This window comes from Mercenaria mercenaria, chromosome 3 (genome assembly GCF_021730395.1).
Source record: "Mercenaria mercenaria strain notata chromosome 3, MADL_Memer_1, whole genome shotgun sequence".
NCBI classification, from domain to species: Eukaryota; Metazoa; Mollusca; class Bivalvia; order Venerida; family Veneridae; genus Mercenaria; species Mercenaria mercenaria.
In genome coordinates, this window is record NC_069363.1 from 21,182,179 (window position 1) to 21,201,895 (window position 19,717).

The 19,717-nt window shown below is 36.7% G+C and overlaps 2 protein-coding genes across 5 annotated transcripts in view; one reads left to right on the forward strand and one right to left on the reverse strand.

The window, feature by feature from the left end:
• Window positions 1-799: 799 nt before the first annotated feature.
• LOC123525295 (vacuolar protein sorting-associated protein 72 homolog) lies at window positions 800-17,827 on the reverse strand. Of its 2 annotated transcripts, none has more exons than XM_045304234.2 (7): window positions 17,805-17,827; window positions 9,408-9,536; window positions 7,482-7,637; window positions 6,776-6,878; window positions 6,141-6,335; window positions 4,639-4,771; window positions 800-4,260 (listed from the first exon to the last, which is right to left on the reverse strand). In XM_045304234.2, exons 2-7 carry the CDS (start codon window positions 9,525-9,527, stop codon window positions 3,951-3,953), a joined length of 1,017 nt encoding a protein of 338 aa, XP_045160169.1. In that variant the 5' UTR covers window positions 9,528-9,536; window positions 17,805-17,827; the 3' UTR covers window positions 800-3,950. The 2 variants fall into 2 exon arrangements, with proteins under 2 accessions (XP_045160169.1, XP_045160170.1); XM_045304235.2 differs by having other exon boundaries at window positions 17,771-17,821.
• The window catches only part of LOC123525294 (KICSTOR complex protein SZT2-like), a 255,300-nt gene continuing 253,399 nt past the window's right edge, over window positions 17,817-19,717 (forward strand). For all 3 annotated transcript variants that reach the window (XM_053537974.1, XM_053537975.1, XM_053537976.1), the window contains exon 1: window positions 17,817-17,959. In XM_053537974.1, coding sequence (XP_053393949.1) covers window positions 17,936-17,959 — 24 coding nt within the window. In that variant the 5' untranslated portion in view covers window positions 17,817-17,935. The remainder of the gene's footprint in view (window positions 17,960-19,717) is intronic.

Below are 19,717 nucleotides of genomic sequence, written 5' to 3' on the forward strand. Positions count from 1 at the left end.
CATGAACAGCAAATTTGAGATCAGTAGGTCAAAGGTCAAGGACACAGTCACCTGGAACAGTGAAACAGTGTCTGGATGATAACTCAAGAACGCTTGGGTCTAGGGTCATGAAAGTTAAAAGGAAGGTTGATCATGACCAGAAGATGACCCCTATTGATTTTGACGTCAGTAGGTCAAAGTCACAGTGACCTGGAACAGTTAAACCGTATCCGGATAATAACTTGCCTAGTATCACGAAACTTAATCGGGACCCTATTGATTTTGAGGTCAGTAGGTCAGGGTCAAGGTCACAGTGACACAGAACAGTTAAACCGTTTCCGGACACTAACTTGGGAACGCTTGGGCCTAGGATCACGAAACTTAATAGGGAGGTTGATCATGACCAGCAGACGGCCCCTATTGATTTTGAGGTCACTATGCCAAAGGTCAAGGTCACAGTGTCCCGGAACAGTTAAACCGTTTCTGGACGATAACTGGAGAATGCTTGGGCCTAGGATCACACTGATGAAACAACGATACCAAGAATTATCACTCGTCCAAAATGTTAATGCAGTGGTACTAGCAAACAAATTAAAATTCAGAAAGTAATCATGTTTTAATGTTTGTGAAGTTCTCAATGTTTAACTTGTTTTGTTTTTTTATTTTGGCCAGCCAGAACTCGCACTGCAACATTTATACATTTAACATTAAGTGTCATAAATGTTGGGTACAGTCTAAATTTTGAGGACATCATAGTCATACACAGTCATTGGGTACATTACTTTTGTAGGTTTGCAAAATAAGTCATATGTATCTAAAGCAGTGTTTCACAAACCCTTTATTATAAAAAGTTACTTTAAACATGCAGTATAGTTAAGTATAAAAGGTTGATCATATCCCATTTGATGCTTGAACATTAATATTATTTCCAAACCCCTTTTAAAGAAAGGTGATACTTGTGAACAAGCAAAATACAGGCCCATCTTAACGATTTTGTTTTGTGTAAACTCCTAGACCACATTTCTGCTTCTAGCCTATACTCTCTTTTCTTAAAACATGACATACTCTACTGTCATGTGAGACCCAACTCGTTGAATTAAAATAATTAATAAAAAAATCATGTACCAGGTAAACAGACCGGCTTTATCTTTCTTTATTCAGTAAAACCTTCAACGAGGTCAACCTTCAGCACAGGTTTTGTGAAAGACGGTCATGTGAGACCACTTAAAACTGTTATATAACCCAAGAACACGGTGCTGCTGACCGAATTGCATCTCAGAACTGATATAGGTAGATTCCAGTTACTAGTACTGTCTTATATGACCTAAAAACACAAAACTTTCCATTCCCTTCGTTTTTTGTATCTGGTTACAGTGGTTACATAGGTTACAACAATACAGATCATAATCAAACTATCTACCGGTAAGTACTGTAGCTAATGGTAATGCATCTAATCAAGTCCATCAAAAATTACATTTCTTGCACAGATGTGACCTAGACAATCACCATGAATGCATATAGGTTCAAGTGTTACTCTCTAATAGATGTATTCTTTTTGGAGCTTTCTTATCAACTTCCAAGTCAGGCGAGATCAACAACAATCATAGAGGAATCTATAGCTATCTGCACAAACACATCTCACATAACAATTACTGATGCCTGAAACTATAATACCTTTGTATCAAACAGAAATAACATTCTTCTTTCCGGCGTTGGAGAACACTTATTTGTACAAACAACACTACAATGTTCTCTGAAGAGATGGACATGATCTTCAATAGGAATAGCTGTATTTATGCTGATATCAATATTACAGTAATCGAAAATTGTAACTCCCTAAAATAGTTTTGGCAACATACATTTATGAAATTTCCTTTAGACAAATATTAAGAACATAAGAAAATTTCAACAAAGTTGAAAAGTGCAAAGATATCATTTTGTCTTCAATATCATCAGGACGTTTGACGATATTTGGCACAAACGTCTGCTTTTCTGGAATGAGGTTCTTTTGAATAACAGGATCCGTGTTCAACTGTTTTCAAAATTATCTTTCAAACAGACACCAACATGTTTAATTCTACACATGCTTTCTTAAAAGACAGATTTTCCTAAGGAATCAGTCTTGAGTATCGCTCTTTATTTCTATAAATGACACTGTTGAAAAAAATCAGATCTTGTATTCGTATGTTTGTGGATGACTGTACCAACAAGCAAATTCAGTGAATTTATATCCCCTGCCAAATAGGTCGTTTTTGTGAATTACAGGATTACATTTTAAAAGATATTTAATTTCCAGATATAAACAAGTTATGTATTACAGGACTGTGCCATGCTTTGTTGGTTCTATTTTTACCAATTAAAGGGAAAAAACTCTGCCCTAAAGCGATAAATATTTGTATTAAGTTTCATGAAGATCTGGCAATGGGTAACTTTGTTTTGTGGGAGTTTATTAACGTTAAAACAATAAAAAAAGGGCAATAACTCTGCAGTAATTGAAGAAAGATGAAAGACGTGCAGGCAACACCACCCTCTAGTGATCAATATTTGTATGGATGGAGACAGTGTTATATAAATGTGAGAAAATACAAGTTACCTCTAGTTAAACACTCTTCTCAATTTTATTATCACAATAATTGAGCCGTGCCATGAGAAAACCAACACAGTGGGTTTGCGACCAGCATGGATCCAGACCAGCCTGCGCATCCGCGCAGTCTGGTCAGGCTCCATGCTGTTCGCTTTTAAAGCCTATTGGAATTGGAGAAACTGTTAGCGGATGCGCAGGCTGGTCTGGATCCATGCTGGTCGCAAAGCCACTATGTTGGTTTTCCCATGGCACGGCTCATATGTTTACAGAATGAACACATGTTGGCAAGATCCATAATTAACTTACACTTTTTCATAATACAATGTACCAGTATGTCTTCTTATAAAATCAGTTTGTACAGACAGTTTTTTTAAGTAATGACAGGTACAGCACCCCTAAACAGTATCTTCTACATGTATTCTGTATACTGGCTGCACATATCATTTGATCTTTCCCAGGATTTTACAATACCAAAATGAAGTTTCATACTACAGCAGTGTAATTTTGTCTGCTTATTTACAGTTTGGCAGTCTAATGCCTATCTTGATATGGAAAATCATATTGTGAAATCATTCATATTCATGGTGGACTAATTTTCATCAATTTTGTGAATGAGTCAAACCACCAAATAAATTTGCATGAAAAAAACTCTAACCTACTCTGAAACCGCCATTTTGACCAAAACCACGAGATTCCATGCCCATGAAATTATGATTTCACTGTACATATATGTTAAACAGAGTTGTTGTAACAACAACTAATATGAGTAGGTGTAATTAAGGTAATGGACCCGTAATAGAGTATCTCCTTTTTGAAGAGTATTCCATTCCTACCATAAGCCTACTTTGACTAATTTTTCAGGAGGGCATAGCATCCTGGCATGGACCTCTCAGTGAAAATCCTAGTGGTTACAAGAAATAGTTTAAATGTTTTTACTATTTTAAGCACTGACAGCCCCAAAAGGTGCTAGGCAAAAACATTTGAATAAACGTAGAGGTCCATTCCAGGATGCTACATATCAAGTTTGGTATAATTTCGACCTGCAGTTTTAGAGATATCTCTGTAAAAATGTTGAGACAGGACAACAGATGACCAATGCTGAACCATCCACCTATACCAACAGCTGCAAATGCTATAGGAACTGTTCGAAAGACACACACAGTGGCAGATCTTATGTGCTAACATGCATACTCAGGTCCTGTTGTACTTACAACTGACAGATTATAAATCTCATTGAATGCTAAATGGGATGGTTTTGTCATAACTGGCAGCTAACAAGTCCCTGTGTGAACAGAAAGAAGTATCTCAAAAATGTATTTCTGCATTTCATATCACAAATGCTCCAAAATGGACACAGAAATCAACATTTCTACAAAACACATAATCTTCATTTCACTGTAATTTCTGTCGATGTATCAGACACAGTATTTCTTGATTTTCTTGAAGGTTCATTCTGCAACTGTTGTGCATAAGCTTCTCGAATAATTTTAAACGCCTGAAGAGTAGCGTATGGAGTATGAGTAATTGGGTCATAGTATTTTGCTGGAAGACGTGTGACAGGACAGAATTGTTTCACTGGTGGTTTTGCTCTTTTTTCTGGAAAGTAGTCCTTGATAATACGTTCATCCGTAAAAGTTATAAATGTCCGTTCACATTTTTCTCCAGTATCAACAGGTTCCTTGTGTGCCGAATCTTCCCTGCAAATATTTCATGGACAAATTAGTGCCTGAACTGCAAACAGATATCCATCATAACAATAACACAGCCCAACTCTTACAGAAGTAAACATTGATGTAAGATATTAATACAGCTTACTAAAATGAGTAGGATTCAAGATTTGAAACACAGCAATATGACATTTAACTACACAATACATGTACCTCAGGAAATTGTCTTTTTAACAATATTAAGGAAGAAGTCACGTCATAAAGTATGTCTGTTTTTGCAAAGCTTATACCTTAGAGCTAACCTCTTCTTTTAAGAGGGGCCAATTATTACTGAACAGTCTGTTACAAAAGTCCAGTGTTCCCCAAGCATTCTAAACAATGGCAGCTAGGATGGTGGCATATACTTACATATCATCATCATCATCTGGGATCTCTTCAATCAGCGGCATAGACAGTGAGTGATATCTAATTACTGGTCCCTTTTGTGTCTGCTTGATTGCTCGTCGACTTTTCTTTTCTAACTCAAGACGCTGGTAATTTTCTGAAACAAAATTTAAGTCACAAGAAAATATTATTTAAATGTACACATTTTTATGTATTGTTTAGGGCACAGCAGACAGATTTTTTGTTTTGCAGAGCTATGTCAGTTCACTGTTATATTTTAACGCTTTCCTTTCAATGTTATTTTGGATTTTACTGTTTCAACATGATATAGATATTTTTATTGATTTAGTAATTATTCAGATATTTTGCAATGACTTTTTTGTAAGTTTTAAAACATACTGTAAAACACCATTGAATATGTACATGTATAAAAATTAGGCATTTAATCAGTTAAAACAGTATTGGTTCCAAGGAACAACTTACAAGAACCAGCCATTGCTTTTATTGGTACATTGTTTATTGGGACAATAACTTCATCACTGAATCGATTGTTCACTTGCACAGTAACAAATTGTGTAGGTGAATGAAACATCAAAGTCTTTGATATTTCAATGATTACTTACAAGTCATAAACATTGTTAACAATTTGGACCAAAGTCGCTCACCATTGTTAGTTGAGCCAAGCATGCAGTTGAGAGGAACCATTAAAAAAATTGTGACAGGTAGATACAAGCAAAATAAAGACCAAGTTTGGTGAAGACACATCATGCAGCTCATGAGATGTTCTTTAAAGTCTTTTAGTCTTTTTATTTTCTGGCAACTTGCAACTGGCAACTTCTATGTGAAGTGGAATTAACCTGAACATAAGAGGTCTAAGCAACGGCACTACAGAACAAGTCCGCTGAAGATCAATTCAGCAGTTCATGCAAAGAAGTTGTTTGAAGGGTTCCTATTTCAGCTCTGGCAATCTTGTGGTACTGCGATGCAGATCTTAACAAAGCTGAGAAAAGTGGATGCAATGATGCTATAGATCAAGTTTACTATCCTTGAAGCAGTTTATTAGAAAGGGATATTTAACTATTTTTCCATTACAGCTTCTTTTTGTTGTGGGCCTACTTTGTGATGCATGGCTCTATGGCTGTGTTTGGGGTGTTCTGTGCTTCCAGGAATTCTAACCTTACCTTTTATCCTTGCTAATATCAGCACTGGAAACCCCTTCACAGATACATGCTACAAACCACATTTGGTGAAAATCAGCAATTTATGAGAAGAAGTTCAAGTATTATAAAGGTTTTATCTATTTTTATCTATTTCAGCACCTATGGAACAGAACCACTTGAAAACAATTGGAAGTGGCCCAAGGATGGATGTGACATAGCAAGTTTGGTGAAAATCCCTCAACCAAAGCTGCTTAATGAAAAAAAAGTTTTATTGCTAGACAACAGGCGCACCTATACTTAAAGCTCACCCTGCACCTTTCATCCCAGTAATCTGAACACTAAAAATTTAATAAAACTTTATCAAACCTAAAGACTGCAAGTTCAGTTCTTCTGTAATTTTGGCCTCCTCCAGAAGTTCTTCTTGTGTAAGACGTCTCACTTCTGCCACACGCTTTTGAGTAGCAATCTCTTTCAACATTTTCGCTTTCATTTCCCGCTCTTTTTCTCTCTCAGCCCTTTCTTTAGATCTTTCTGCTGTTGATTTTCTTAATGATTTCTTCTCTGAAACAGAAACAGTAAAATACTATATTTTGTTTTTTCTGTATGAAACCATTTTTTTTTTCAATACATATTACATAGCAAGCAGTTAACATCACAATCTCAACTTTCCAAGACAATTAGATTAACTCTGGAGACCACACTCACACTGCAAAATTGCAACTTGTTATTCTAGTCCATAAGCAACAATTGTCCAGTATATGAAGAAACATTTAGACAGACAGAAGAAATTAGCATTCAATGATTCTGCATACTACTAGTTTGAAGCTAAAATACAATTTTCTTTTAACAGAAAATATCTCAGTCATTATCATATCATATAGTTATGCCATTGCACTGTTTTTAAAAACACCACTAAAATTGCTGATTTTGTTATATTGATAAGTGTTTCATAAGTAAACCTATCCCAGGCAGATTATTGTATATGCTAATATATATTTTACCAGGACTGGACTGGTAGATCTGTATAGAAGGAGGTGGCTTGGATTTCCTTTTCTCAGGTTTTTTCTTTGGTTCACTGGACTTCGGCTTCACTACAGCTGGTTCCTATAAATACAGTTCATTCAGATTATAGTTTGTTCACAAACCTCATTTGCTCAATACATTACATATATACCTAACCAACATAGACACTGAAATCATCTTACCTTTGTTTCTCTTTGCTGTTGTAATACAACTTCCAAGAAATCTATAAACCCCAAAAAAGCTACATTCCAGGGGTGGCTACATTGGTTTACACACATCAAATCATCGTACATGCAATTTACCAGATTCTATCCATGGAAAGTGTGCATTATGATGTAATATTATAATGTTTGCACTTCCAACAGCTGCCTTTTTTCTTGACAATGATGTCATTTGAGAGATATATACCTTCAAACGTATGCAACATTGAAACAATTAAAATAATAAGAAAGAGAAAACAAAACTGTAAATGTAAGATATAAATATTGCAGTTAGGTAATTTCAATTTGAGTATGAGATATGTAGTTGTAAATATGAAGTATGGGTCGAGTCTTTTGTCCTCAACACAAAACACAACAATGTATTTCATACAGAAATAGAAACAAGTCTTCGTTTTTTTTTCTAGATTTATTCATAAGAAGAAAAACGATTTCAGTGAAAATGTAATTCTTTTTTCAAATATACCTTGTATGCCTTAGTGCTCACACCTCCCCTCTTTTTCCTCTTGGGTTCATCATCTTCTAGATCACTTCTGACTTCATCATCCTCATCAATATCAATATCAGAGTAATCAACATCACTTTCTGATACTTCTGATTCATACTCTCTGTCGTCTTCTTCCTGATTAGAGAAACAAGACAAGTTCTAACATAATGTATTCATAATCATTTCTTTTCAATTGTTAAGTGAGTAACAGTTTTCTTTTTACGTAAACATTTAAATGCAGATAGTTCAGAACTAAATATCCTAAATATACTAATCAATCAGGTTCATGGTTTAGATTATGTTATGAACTGTGATTGTGACTGCATAGTAACATGAAACCACAAATAATTTTAAAGTGATAGCTGTACTGATTTCTTATGTAAAAATATGAAATACTATAAACTAGTCAAGTAATGTATTTTCTACTGCAGCTGATTAATTGCAAAAGATGAGAAAATTTCTCGGTATCACTAACTGGACATGTATGTCTAGTTCATATGCAGTCCTAAATAGATACACTTACTAGTAGTTCCGATACATTTTCATACAACCCTTGCTTGTATGTTTACCTGGTGTGTGTAAAATCTGCGTATTTTAATTTTGGTTTTGGGGACATTAAAAACAGCACAGAGATCCTGTTTCAATTTATTCACTATTTACACGTTTTCAAAATTCAATAAATTAAATGTTTTGAACAGCATATTTCCAGCACGATCTTTCATATATCTGATGGACTGCTTCTTTAATTTATTCAAACTATGAAGTGTTGCTAGAAAGACTGCATGCAAAACATACAGCTGAATATTTGCATCATTTCATAATAGAGATTCAAGTTAGAAAGTACACATTAAACTTTACGTCATTACAGCCTCTCTTAGATCCTCCATATTTAACTTTACTTCACTGAAGACTAGGTCTTTAACTTTGCATGTACCTCATTTAACCCTGTATTTAACATAACCTCAAAAAACAACAGCTGTCACAGGAGACAGCGTGCTCGACTATTTCGATGCTGGATAGTGAAACTGGGCACATCTGAGGAAGCTGGAGCTGTCACTGGAGTGTTTAATGACTCCAATGAGTCTGTGTCAAAAATATTAAGTTATAAGAGTGATAAAGATAAAGTGTATCAAAACACTAAATAGGTATAATTCTAAGCAAAAAGGGGGCATAATTCATAAAATATTGGTGCAAGAGTTATACACCTTGTGTCATATGATGAGTAGGATAGCTCTCCATATACTTTGTATAGTCGAGCTAACAAGAGCTGTCCGTAAGACAGCCAATGCTTGACTATTCGAATTGTTGTCCCAGAAGCAGGAATATTACCCTAAATGTTAAAATGTCTATAGAGTTTCAATCGAGTATCTGTATTAGTTTTGGAGATAGTATCTTGTTTGTAATTGACATAGAAAAAGAAAAAATAAGTTTCAAAGCTATATGCCTTAAAGTAAAAGCTATATGTACTTGCATGCAAAACTTTAACCGGGATTTTCTAAGTCCAAAAGGGGTCATAATTTGACCAAAATGCATGTCAGAGTTATGGGACTTGATGCTATCACCTAGTTTTATAACCCCAATGACACTTGTGAAGTTTCAATTCAACACCTGCATCAGTTTTGGAGATAGTACCGGTAACTTGCATGTAAAATTTTTAGCAGGATTTTCTAAGTCCAAAAGGGGGCATAATCTGGTCAAAATACATATCAGAGTTATGGGACTTGACCTAGTGATGTTGGTAAAAAGAAAAAATAAGTTTCAAAGCTATATGCCTTTAAATGATAGCTGTATGTACTTGCTTGCAAAACTTTAACCAAGAGGTGACGCCGACGCTGACACCAGGGTGAGTAGAATAGCTGGACTATTCTTTGAATATTCGAGCTAAACACCCATATTTAACTTTACCTCATTAAAGCCTCCATAAGTTGTTTTATAGAATTCATCCTCCTCCTCTGCCTCAAGCAGTGATGACATTTTACTACCAGCATTGTTACGCTTCTCCCTTCCAGCCGCTAAACCAGACATGTTGATACTCTGTCAGAAGAAATCAACATACTGCTAGATAAATCAACAAAAATTGAATTTGAAGTCATTATTCAAAGGCAAATAGCACATAAAACTAGCAAATTTAATATGTCATTTGCAACAATTTAGCTGAAGATGTAGACAACCAACATCTGGAAAGGAGGTCCATAATCCTAGGCTTGTCTAGCGGTATGGATCTGTTACTGTTCTGTACCTTTAGAAACTAGAATGTTGAAGCACAAAGGGCAACAATGTGGGGCTCAATAATTGTTGACACACCACCTGAATGACTCAAACATTTCAGCTAATTAAAATAAGTTTCATTTCAATATCTTAACCCAAACTAAAGTTATTTAATGGAAACGATTGTCCATAATAAAATCTTTACCAGGTAGAGATAAATCAATTACAACTAACAATTTGATGTGTCATCCATGTTGTACCACAGAAATGTTGATGGTTTTTCCATATGTCCATAATAAAAAAAGATACAAAATAAGCTATTTATAAGAACAACAAAGGGAAAATATTCTAAAACAAGAGCTGTCTGTAAGACAGCCAAGCTCGACTATTCAAAATATTGTCCCAGAAGCAGGAAAATATTACCCAAAATGTTAAATATCAAAAGAGTTCAAAAGGGGACATAATTTGACCAAAATGCATATCAGAGTTATGGGACTTGCTGCTATCAACTAGTTTTATAACCCGAAGACACATGTGAAGTTTCAATTCAATATCTGCATTAGTTTTGGAGATAGTAACTTGCATGTAAAACCTTAACCAGAAGTTTCTAAGTCCAAAAGGGGGCATAATTTGCCCAAATTACATGTCAGAATTACGGGACTTAACCCAGTGAGGTTGGTAATTGACCTAGAAAAAGAAAAAATAAGTTTCAAATGTATATGCCTTTTAGTAATAGCTGTTTACTATGTACTTGCACACAAAACTTTAACCAGAATTTTTTAAGTCCAAAAGGGGGCACAATTCCAAAAGGGGGCACTATTTGGCCAAAATGAAGGTCAGAGTTATGGGACTTGCTGCTTTCAACTAGTTTTATAACCCTGAAGACACATGTGAAGTTTCAATTCAATATCTGCATCAGTTTTGGAGATAGTAACTTGCATGTAAAACTTTAACCAGAATTGTCTAAGTCCAAAAGGGGGCATAATTTGCTCAAAATACATGTCAGAGTTATGGAACTTGACCCAGTGAGGTTGGTAATTGACCTAGAAAAAGAAAAAATAAGTTTCAAATGTATATGCCTTTTAGTAATAGCTGTTTACTATGTACTTGCACACAAAAACTTTAACCAGAATTTATTATAGTCAAAAGGGGCAACAATTCCAAAAGGGGCAACTATTGGCACAAAGAAGGTCAGAGTTATGGGACTTGCTGCTTTCAACTAGTTTTATAACCCTGAAGACACATGTGAAGTTTCAATTCAATATCTGCATCAGTTTTGGAGATAGTAACTTGCATGTAAAACTTTAACCAGAATTGTCTAAGTCCAAAAGGGGGCATAATTTGCTCAAAATACATGTCAGAGTTATGGAACTTGACCCAGTGAGGTTGGTAATTGACCCTGAAAAAGAAAAAATAAGTTTCAAAGCTATATGCCTTGAAATGATAGCTGTATGTACTTGCATGCAAAAACTTAACCAAGGTGTGATGCCAACGCCGACGCCAGGGTGAGTAGAATAGCTAGACTATTCTTTGAATAGTCGAGCTAAAAATCTCCATGTCCACAAAAAAAATCTAACTTCACAAAAAATCCTTACCAGGCAAGGATATGTCAAAATACACCTTAAAAATTTAAAGTACCATCCATGTTGTACCACAGAAAGTGGTCTCTGTTTTTCCCTAATGCCAATAATAAAAATAGTTACAAAATAAACTATTTAAATTTTATGTGATTTATAGTAACAACAAAGGGATGTAATTCTATAAAAAAAATTATAAGTCCACAAAAAAAAGGGATCTGGCAAAGAAAAAAAAAGATTGATCAATGCATGTCATAGTTATGGCCTAAGATCTTATTTGACCTCTAAGTGTGAACTTGACCTTTGAGATATTGGTCAGGGAGTCGCATGCCACACTCTGTCTAATTGAGGTAAACATTTATGCAGAATAAATGCATGGCAAAGTTACATCCCGGACAAGCTCTTAAATGACATTTGACCCCTAAGTGTGACCTTGAGCTTTGAGAATGGGTACATTGGTTTGCACATGACACTCCGTCTCATGGAGGTAAACATTCAAGCCAAATATAAACAAGATTCCTGTAAGTATGTCAAAGTTATGGCCTGGACAAGATTTGAAATGATCTTTGACCTGAAAGTGTGACCTTGACCTTTAAGAAAGGAACCTGGGATTTGCGCATGACACTCAGTCTCATTGAGGTAAATATTCTTGCCAAATATAAATAAGACTGCTCCATGCATGTCAAAGTTACTGTCTGGACAAAAATATCTGGACGGACTACACTTAAGCACTAACTAATGCACATACACCAAACAGCCATTTTGTTGACTACGTCTCCCTATCCGCAAGTGGGCTCGACAAAAACTGGCAGTGGCTAGAGGTTCAGTATTCACTATGAATAATGTAAATATATACTGAACAAAATAAACTAGAGATGCTTTTGAGAAAAGCGCATGTCTTCCACAACTGCCCCTCTGAAAAATGTTAGTTTCTCTAGATGTTTTAGACGAGTGGATCCAATTAGATGGTCTGGATGAGTGGATCCAATCAGTAATTCAAGGGCCATAAATCAAAAGTGCCTTGGCGGATTTGGCTAGTTATCAAACTTGGGTAAGGTCTTATGGCCAAACACATTTTGTTCAAGTTTGGTGAAGATCGGATGAGAAATGTTCGACTTAGAGAGCGGACAAGAGTAAACAGACGGATTTTTTTGGTAATTCAAGGGCCGTAACTCTAAAATACCTAGACCGATTTGGCTAGTTATCGAACCTGGCCGAGGTCTCATAGTCAAACACATTTTGTTCAAGTTTGGTGAAGATCGGATGAGAAATGTTTGACTAAGAGTGCTGACAAGAGTAAAAAGGCCGATTTTTCAATAATTCAAGGGCCGTAACTCCAAAATGCCTGGACCAATTTGGCTAGTTGTCGAACTTGGCCGAGGTCTAATGGTCAAACACATTTTGTTCAAGTTTGGTGAAGATCGGATGAAAAATTTTTGATTAAGAGTGCGGACATGAGTAAAAAGGCCAATTTTTCAATAATTCAAGGGCTGTAACTCCAAAATGCCTGGACCGATTTGGCTAGTTATTGAACCTGGCCGAGGTCTAATGGTCAAACACATTTTGTTTAAGTTTGGTGAAGACTAGATGAGAAATATTCGAATTAGAGTGTGGACAAGAGTAAAAAGACCGATTTTCAGTAATTCAAGGGCCATAACTCCAAGACGCCTGGACCGATTTGGCTAGTTATCGAACTTGGCCGAGGTCTTATGGTCAAACACATTTTGTTCAAGTTTGGTGAAAATCGGATGAGAAATGTTCAACTTAGAGTGCGGACAAGCTTTGTGACAGACAGACACACACACACACACACACACACACAGAGACTGGAGTTAATCAATATGTCTCCCACACCACTGTGTGGTGGGAGACATAATAACTTTCACTGTGTTTAAGTGCAGATGTAGCTAAATATGAAAACAAGGGTTAAATTATTTTTATACGTATTTCAAAAGTATTTCAATGTGAACTTGTGTGGAAAATTTTATCACTCTACGTTTATGGAAGACTGATGAAATGGTTGATCAAATGTGATAGGGGTCGTACACCAAAATCACACATTAATACCAGGAATGGCCACCTTGAGCATTGAGGACAGCCTGGCATCCTTGGCACATAGAACTGACAAGTGTAATGATTTCGGCCTGTGGAATGTTGTTCCACTCCTGAATTACGGCTTGTGTTAGTTAAATTAGTTTATGGATGTTCGACGGTGGAATAGGGCGACGTCTAACACGCTGGTCAAAACTAGAAATTGCTTTTGTAAAAAAGCGCATGTCTCCCCCAATGCAAAGTCCTATAGGCAAGAAGTCAATAGGGGTCAGGAGCGAAAGTCAAAGAGACACTGATGGTTGGCTGCAATAGGGATCATGTACTTGGCATGTCCAATCATCCCGCTAAGTTTCAACACTCTTGGCCAAGTGGTTCTCAAGTCACTGTTCAGGCTCCTGTGACCTTGACCTTTGATCAAGTGACCCCAAAATAAATAGGGGTCATCTACTCTGCATGTCCAATCATCCTATTAAGTTTCAACATTCTAGGTCAAGTGGTTCTCAGGTTATTTTCCGGAAATGATTTTACATGACCAGGCTCCTGTGACCTTGACCTTTAATAGACTGACCCAAAAATCAATAGGGGTCATCTACTCTGCATGTTCAATCATCCTATGAAGTTTCAACATTCTGGGTCAAGTGCTTCTCAAGTCATTGATCGGAAATGGTTATCAATGGTCAGGCCCCTGTGACCTTGACCTTTAAAGAGTGACCCTAAAAACAAATAGGGGTCATTTACTCTGCAGGAACAATCTCTCTATGAAGTTTCAACATTCTGGGTTGAGAGGTTCTCAAGTTATTGATTGGAAATGGTTTTCGATGTTCAGGCCCCTGTGACCTTGAGCTTTAACAGAGTGACCCCAAAATCGATAGGGGTCATCTACTCTGCATGATCAATCATCCTATTAAGTTCCAACATTCTGGGTCAAGTCGTTCTCGAGTTATTGATCGGAAATGGTTTTCAATGTTCAGGCCCCTGTGACCTTGACCTTTGACAGAGTGACCCCAAAAACAATAGGGGTCATCTCCTCCATAAGCCCTACCAACCTATGAAGTTTGAAGGTTCTAGGTCAAATGGTTCTCCAGTTATAGCTCAGAAATGAAGTGTGACATACGGACGGGGCAAAAACAATATGTCTCCCCAAGAGGGGGGAGACATAATTATCCTACAGGTGTTCGATGGGATTCAGACCTGGGCCTTTGGCGGGCCACTCATAAATGAAATGTTATTTGTCTTGAGGAAATTAACAGTATCTCTAGCTGTATGGCTTGTGGCATTATCTTGTTGAAACAGAGTAATACTGGCATTATTTTGAAACAGTGGGATGACGTGCCATACAAGAATATCATCTCGGTAGCATTGGGCATTCAAATTCCCGTCGATCAGGACAAGAGGTGTGTGATAACCACAGGCAATGCCTGCCAAGACTAACTAGACGGAACCTCCACCCAAAAAACGATCTAGTTCAAGTACACAGAAGTCGGCACAACGTTCATTTCTTCTATGGTATACTCAAACCATGCTATCACTTCGATGAAGGGAAAAGCTCGACTTGTCGGAGAAGAGAACCCTATTCCATTGTTGCCTTAACCTGCAATGGTGTGTACGTGCCCAGTTAACATGATTTACGCGGCGACGTCATGTCATAAAACAGCCAACATAAGGACGACCACCCTCATGCAGACAACTGGGTACAGTTTGGTCAGATATATTCGGCTGTTATGTGTACCAGTGGTGTTAGCAGCAGTGGCAGTTTGGAAACGACTGCGAAGTTGGGTGTTTAGGTCTAGCGATCTGGTTACCGGACTCCTATCCACTTCTGCTTCCAAGAAGATTCTAGGTCATTGTTTTGTAACAGGCTGTCAAACCTATTCTTCTCACTTACAAGTACATTTCTTTTACAGACATTGCCAACTACTTGTTATGCAGTGTTCCGACCAATGATTTTACATCTGTGCTTCTTCCATGATAATTAGGCCGTATAGGGCCTAGATATTGTCAGTTTCCTTGAGAAGGAGCTTAGGCGCTGCTTTAGGGGTGTTTCAACCACTTTTATCTTTTTTCTCCTTTTTCTTTGCTGTGTGAAAAATGGATTTTCTCGATTGTATTCTTTTTGTTTGTAAATTTTTGGTAAACATTAAATGATGTTGTAAATCTTCAGTGGTTTTTTGTGCAAGTCACATCCCTAGTTAACACTAGGGGCATCCGGCACAAGTCCGGATTCGAAGACCCTTCAGCCTAGCTAAAAAATATCAGCTCATAGATGATTTAATTAGAATGCTGTCACAGACCTCTGAGCTGAAACGAATCCCTTATTGAAACCTAACCAGAAATCGTGCCAGAAGTCTGTTGCGCTATAAATCCTCAAATGAAATGCCATGGTCTCACCTTTAACTTTCAAATATTTCTAATCCATATTTTCTTTTGATCTGGCATAAAAATAGACCATGCAACAAATTCTGAACAAAACAAAAGTTTAATCAAAGAGCTTTAAAATTTAAATAGATGGGCAACTTGAAAGGCATATAGAGCAAACCTTGCCAACATCACATGGGAACTGAATGAGATCTCGTTTTACCGGTGTATGAAATAGACAGCAGAAGGATAAAAATTTGTGTTGTGAAAAACTTTCTATCAGAACATTTGTTTATAATGATAATAGTACATGTTTTTTAATTTTATTAGTATTTTCTACACGGGGAATGAATGAAGATATAATTGGAAATCTGAGAAATCAACAGTTACCGTTTGAAAATTTCATTTTATTACGTGCTGGCCGTATCGCCAGTGTAATACTTTAATAAGCGTCTGTTGATTTGATCACGAATAAATCACAGTATGTAAAGTTATTGGTTTTATTGCTTGCACATATTGCTGTGTTGAAGCAGTAAACGTTAATCATGTACAGTACATACAAACGGTAGGTTTAAATCACCAGAAAATTCATAATTTTTTAAATTATTTGATAATCTTTACATAAATCAATAAGGAATTGAATCCCGTTTTGATACATGTAAGTTTTGTTATAATTTATCTCTTTAACAACAAAATCAGCATTTAATCCTGTAGTAAAATACCACAGACTCTACCGAGGATCGAACCCCGGACCTCGTGATCTGAAGGCGGACACTCTAACCACGTCGCTAAAGGGTTAACCCAACAGCAAGGCCTATATACCTACAACCACTACACTCCTCTCCTCTCTAACATTGAAGGACCAGGCATCAACTGAACCTCCTAGATCAATTTCTAGCCCGAGGCATCAACTGAACCTCCTATCAGTTTCTAGCCAAAGACATCAACTGAACCTCCTATCAGTTTCTAGCCTGAGACATCAACCGAACCTCCCATCAGTTTCTAGCCTGAGACATCAACTGAACCTCCTATATCAGTTTCTAGCGAAAGGCATCAACTGAACCTCCTATCAGTTTCTAGCCCGAGGCATCAACTGAACCTAATATCAGTTTCTAGCCTCATCCAAATGCGTGAATCCATCAAATATCCTCGTCACCATTGTAGTAAAACACCACAGACTCTACCGAGGATCGAGCCCCAGACCTCGTGATCTGAAGGCGGACACTCTAACCACGTCGCTAAAGGGTTAACCCAACAGCAAGGCTGTTGGAAGTGGTCTTATAGGGGATGAAAATCCCCGAGACAGTAACGTCCGTATGTAGATATTTGTCTTTGTTGTCTGCATATACTGAGGCAATTTTTTCGATGTCTTCCGGTTCCGGTTTATGCACACACCGTAGACTGGTTGTCTGCATGAACATCCGAGCACCCCGAATCATTCACAGAAATTCGTAAACCGCGCCAACATGATTCTTTTACTTCCTTTTCGTAATGAAAACTGTACATGCAAATGAAAAACACATTTAAAACAGTAAGGAAGTGTAACATTAGGCTGTCAAGTTTCTGCGTGGAGTGCAAACAAACAAAAAAAATCCTAAAGCCAGTGCGAGAACGCGGTGAACGACGCCACCATCACAGCTTCCCGTAAATTTTGCAAAGTATGATATTCGCTGTAAGAGGTATGATGACACTTGATGTAAACTTCACTGTTCAGAGTGAAGTTTCACTTTCTTTTGAGTGTATAATATTTCTTCGTAAGTAGAAAGTATAAAAGATAAATCCCGATGCTAGGCGGTGCCTTAATTCATATTATACCTACAACCACTACAATCCCAAATAAGCAGCGATGACAATTTCATCGGAAATATATAATAATTTTAAATTTATGCTACTTATGGCCACAAAATGATGATGCGGGAAATCTGTTCGTCGCGGAAACCTGTGACAATATAAATAATCGACCAATCTTCGAAGTAAGACAAAAAGGTCTGTAATCCTCTTAATTTCTATGGACAGGAGAATTAAAGATGCATGAAAACCATCAAGTTTAGATAAGTTTTTCCGCCAAAATCTTACTTTTTAACCCTGAATTTGAGATTAAAAGTTTTACCGGAAGTTTTTGTCTTGCGGATTACTTCGGTTTTTGTCCTTCACAAAAAAGTAAACAAATACATGTATCGAGTTTGAGTAAAAAATGAAGCCTTTTTACTCCTTGCAAGGCATTAGTTAGAGTTGACGAACATGATGGAGGAAGCTGAGAATAGGGTAAATTGGAGACACTCCTTTATTATGCGTTAGATGATGTGTCAGTTGTAATAATGACAAAAATATCCCAGACTTACCAGTTTCGACGCACATAACAAGCAACATGGCCGCGCTTTTTCATTCAGTAACATACGTGACTCTATTAGATGTTGCATGTGCACTAACCTTTTATGCATTGAATCATACCAATAACATCTTATTCTAAACAACTGACTGCCAGAAATGAAACAGTAAACAACAACTAGTGTGGTCGGCCATACTTTTTCCTAACACACCTATTTCGACGCATCTTACATGATACTTGTTACGAAGCTCATGATTGGCTTAAATATTTGTGCAATCACTGTAAGTAATGTGCTACACCATAACTGTCATGGATGCTGCAATAAAACTTGACATTAAAGCAGATGCAAGTAGATAATCAATATTAAGGCCAAATGATATAAATAAATCTGAAAATATTTTAACATTCATGAACATAAGGGGCTAAGAACATAAATAATCACTCTGCTTTTTTAATACACACTGTCTGGTATTTTTTCTTTCATTTTTCTGGACTGTAGTGTTTACAGAGGAATTTGGCACATTTTGTTTTATACAAAACTTTAGATGAACCCATTGTTCGCAGCCTACTTGACAAGAGAAAAAAAATGAAGTGTGTAGTAATGATCTCATTGATATATAATGCGTACACCTTCCAAAACAGTGCATAAAATAGTGCGACTACATATGTCACGTGGCAGTGATGTGACCTTGATAGCATCAAAGTCGGCTGCAGACGTACAACAAAATTTCCAGTAACTTTTTTAATTTAAGCTTCCACAGGGACGTTTTTAAAATGGATGAAAATTTGCATTAGTAGAAACATTAAAAATCATGTATAGGGTAAATGTAAGTTGATAAATATCTTCAAATCCTGAACTTTCCAACTTTTTTATCGGTAAAAGTAACCATGATGTTTTTTGTCATTACACCGAGTAACTACGTCATCGGAAACCCCAAGTTAATCGAGAACGAGGTCAAAATAAAAATGGCGTCGAAATTGGTGTGCGTAAAATTACGTGGTGCGACGATATTTGATCATGCTAGGAGTGCATGATCAAAATGCATGTGATTTTAGATAGTTTTGTATGAATGTATTTGCAATATACGAAGATATGTTATTATGTCACACCATAATTTGATGGGAAACATATTGTTTTCTGTCCGGTTGTCCTTTCACAAAATCATAGACTACTATATCTGAATATATATTAGCAGTGATCTTGATTTGATCTTGCGCCCTTACGGAAATACATCTACATCTACATCTTTCACCCAACCGTCGATTTCCGACTATCACTGGGCGGCGCTGTCAGAGAAACAGTTGTTAAAGAACTGATATGTTACAATGTTAAAAGAATAAAAGCTAAAAAAGACAGTATGCTACAGTTAAAATGGGACAGAGGCAACAGAATTACATACTGACCACCGCCAGCCTCTCTCTAAAGATACTGAGACTGGGGCTAGATTTAACATGAGTTGGTAGGGAGTTCCAGAGTCGGATGGTCCTAGGGAAGTAGGAGTTAGAAAAGTACTGAGTGTGAGACATGGGGATTAAGTAATTTAGGTTTCTAGTTGGAATAAGATGAGATTGGTCGACTGCAACTGTCTGGGTCCTTATTTTATAAAACATTACTAATGAATTGTGTAACCTTCTATATTGGAGTGTATTCCATTCTAAGGTTTTCAGCATTTGTGTAACACTACTGGTGTAAC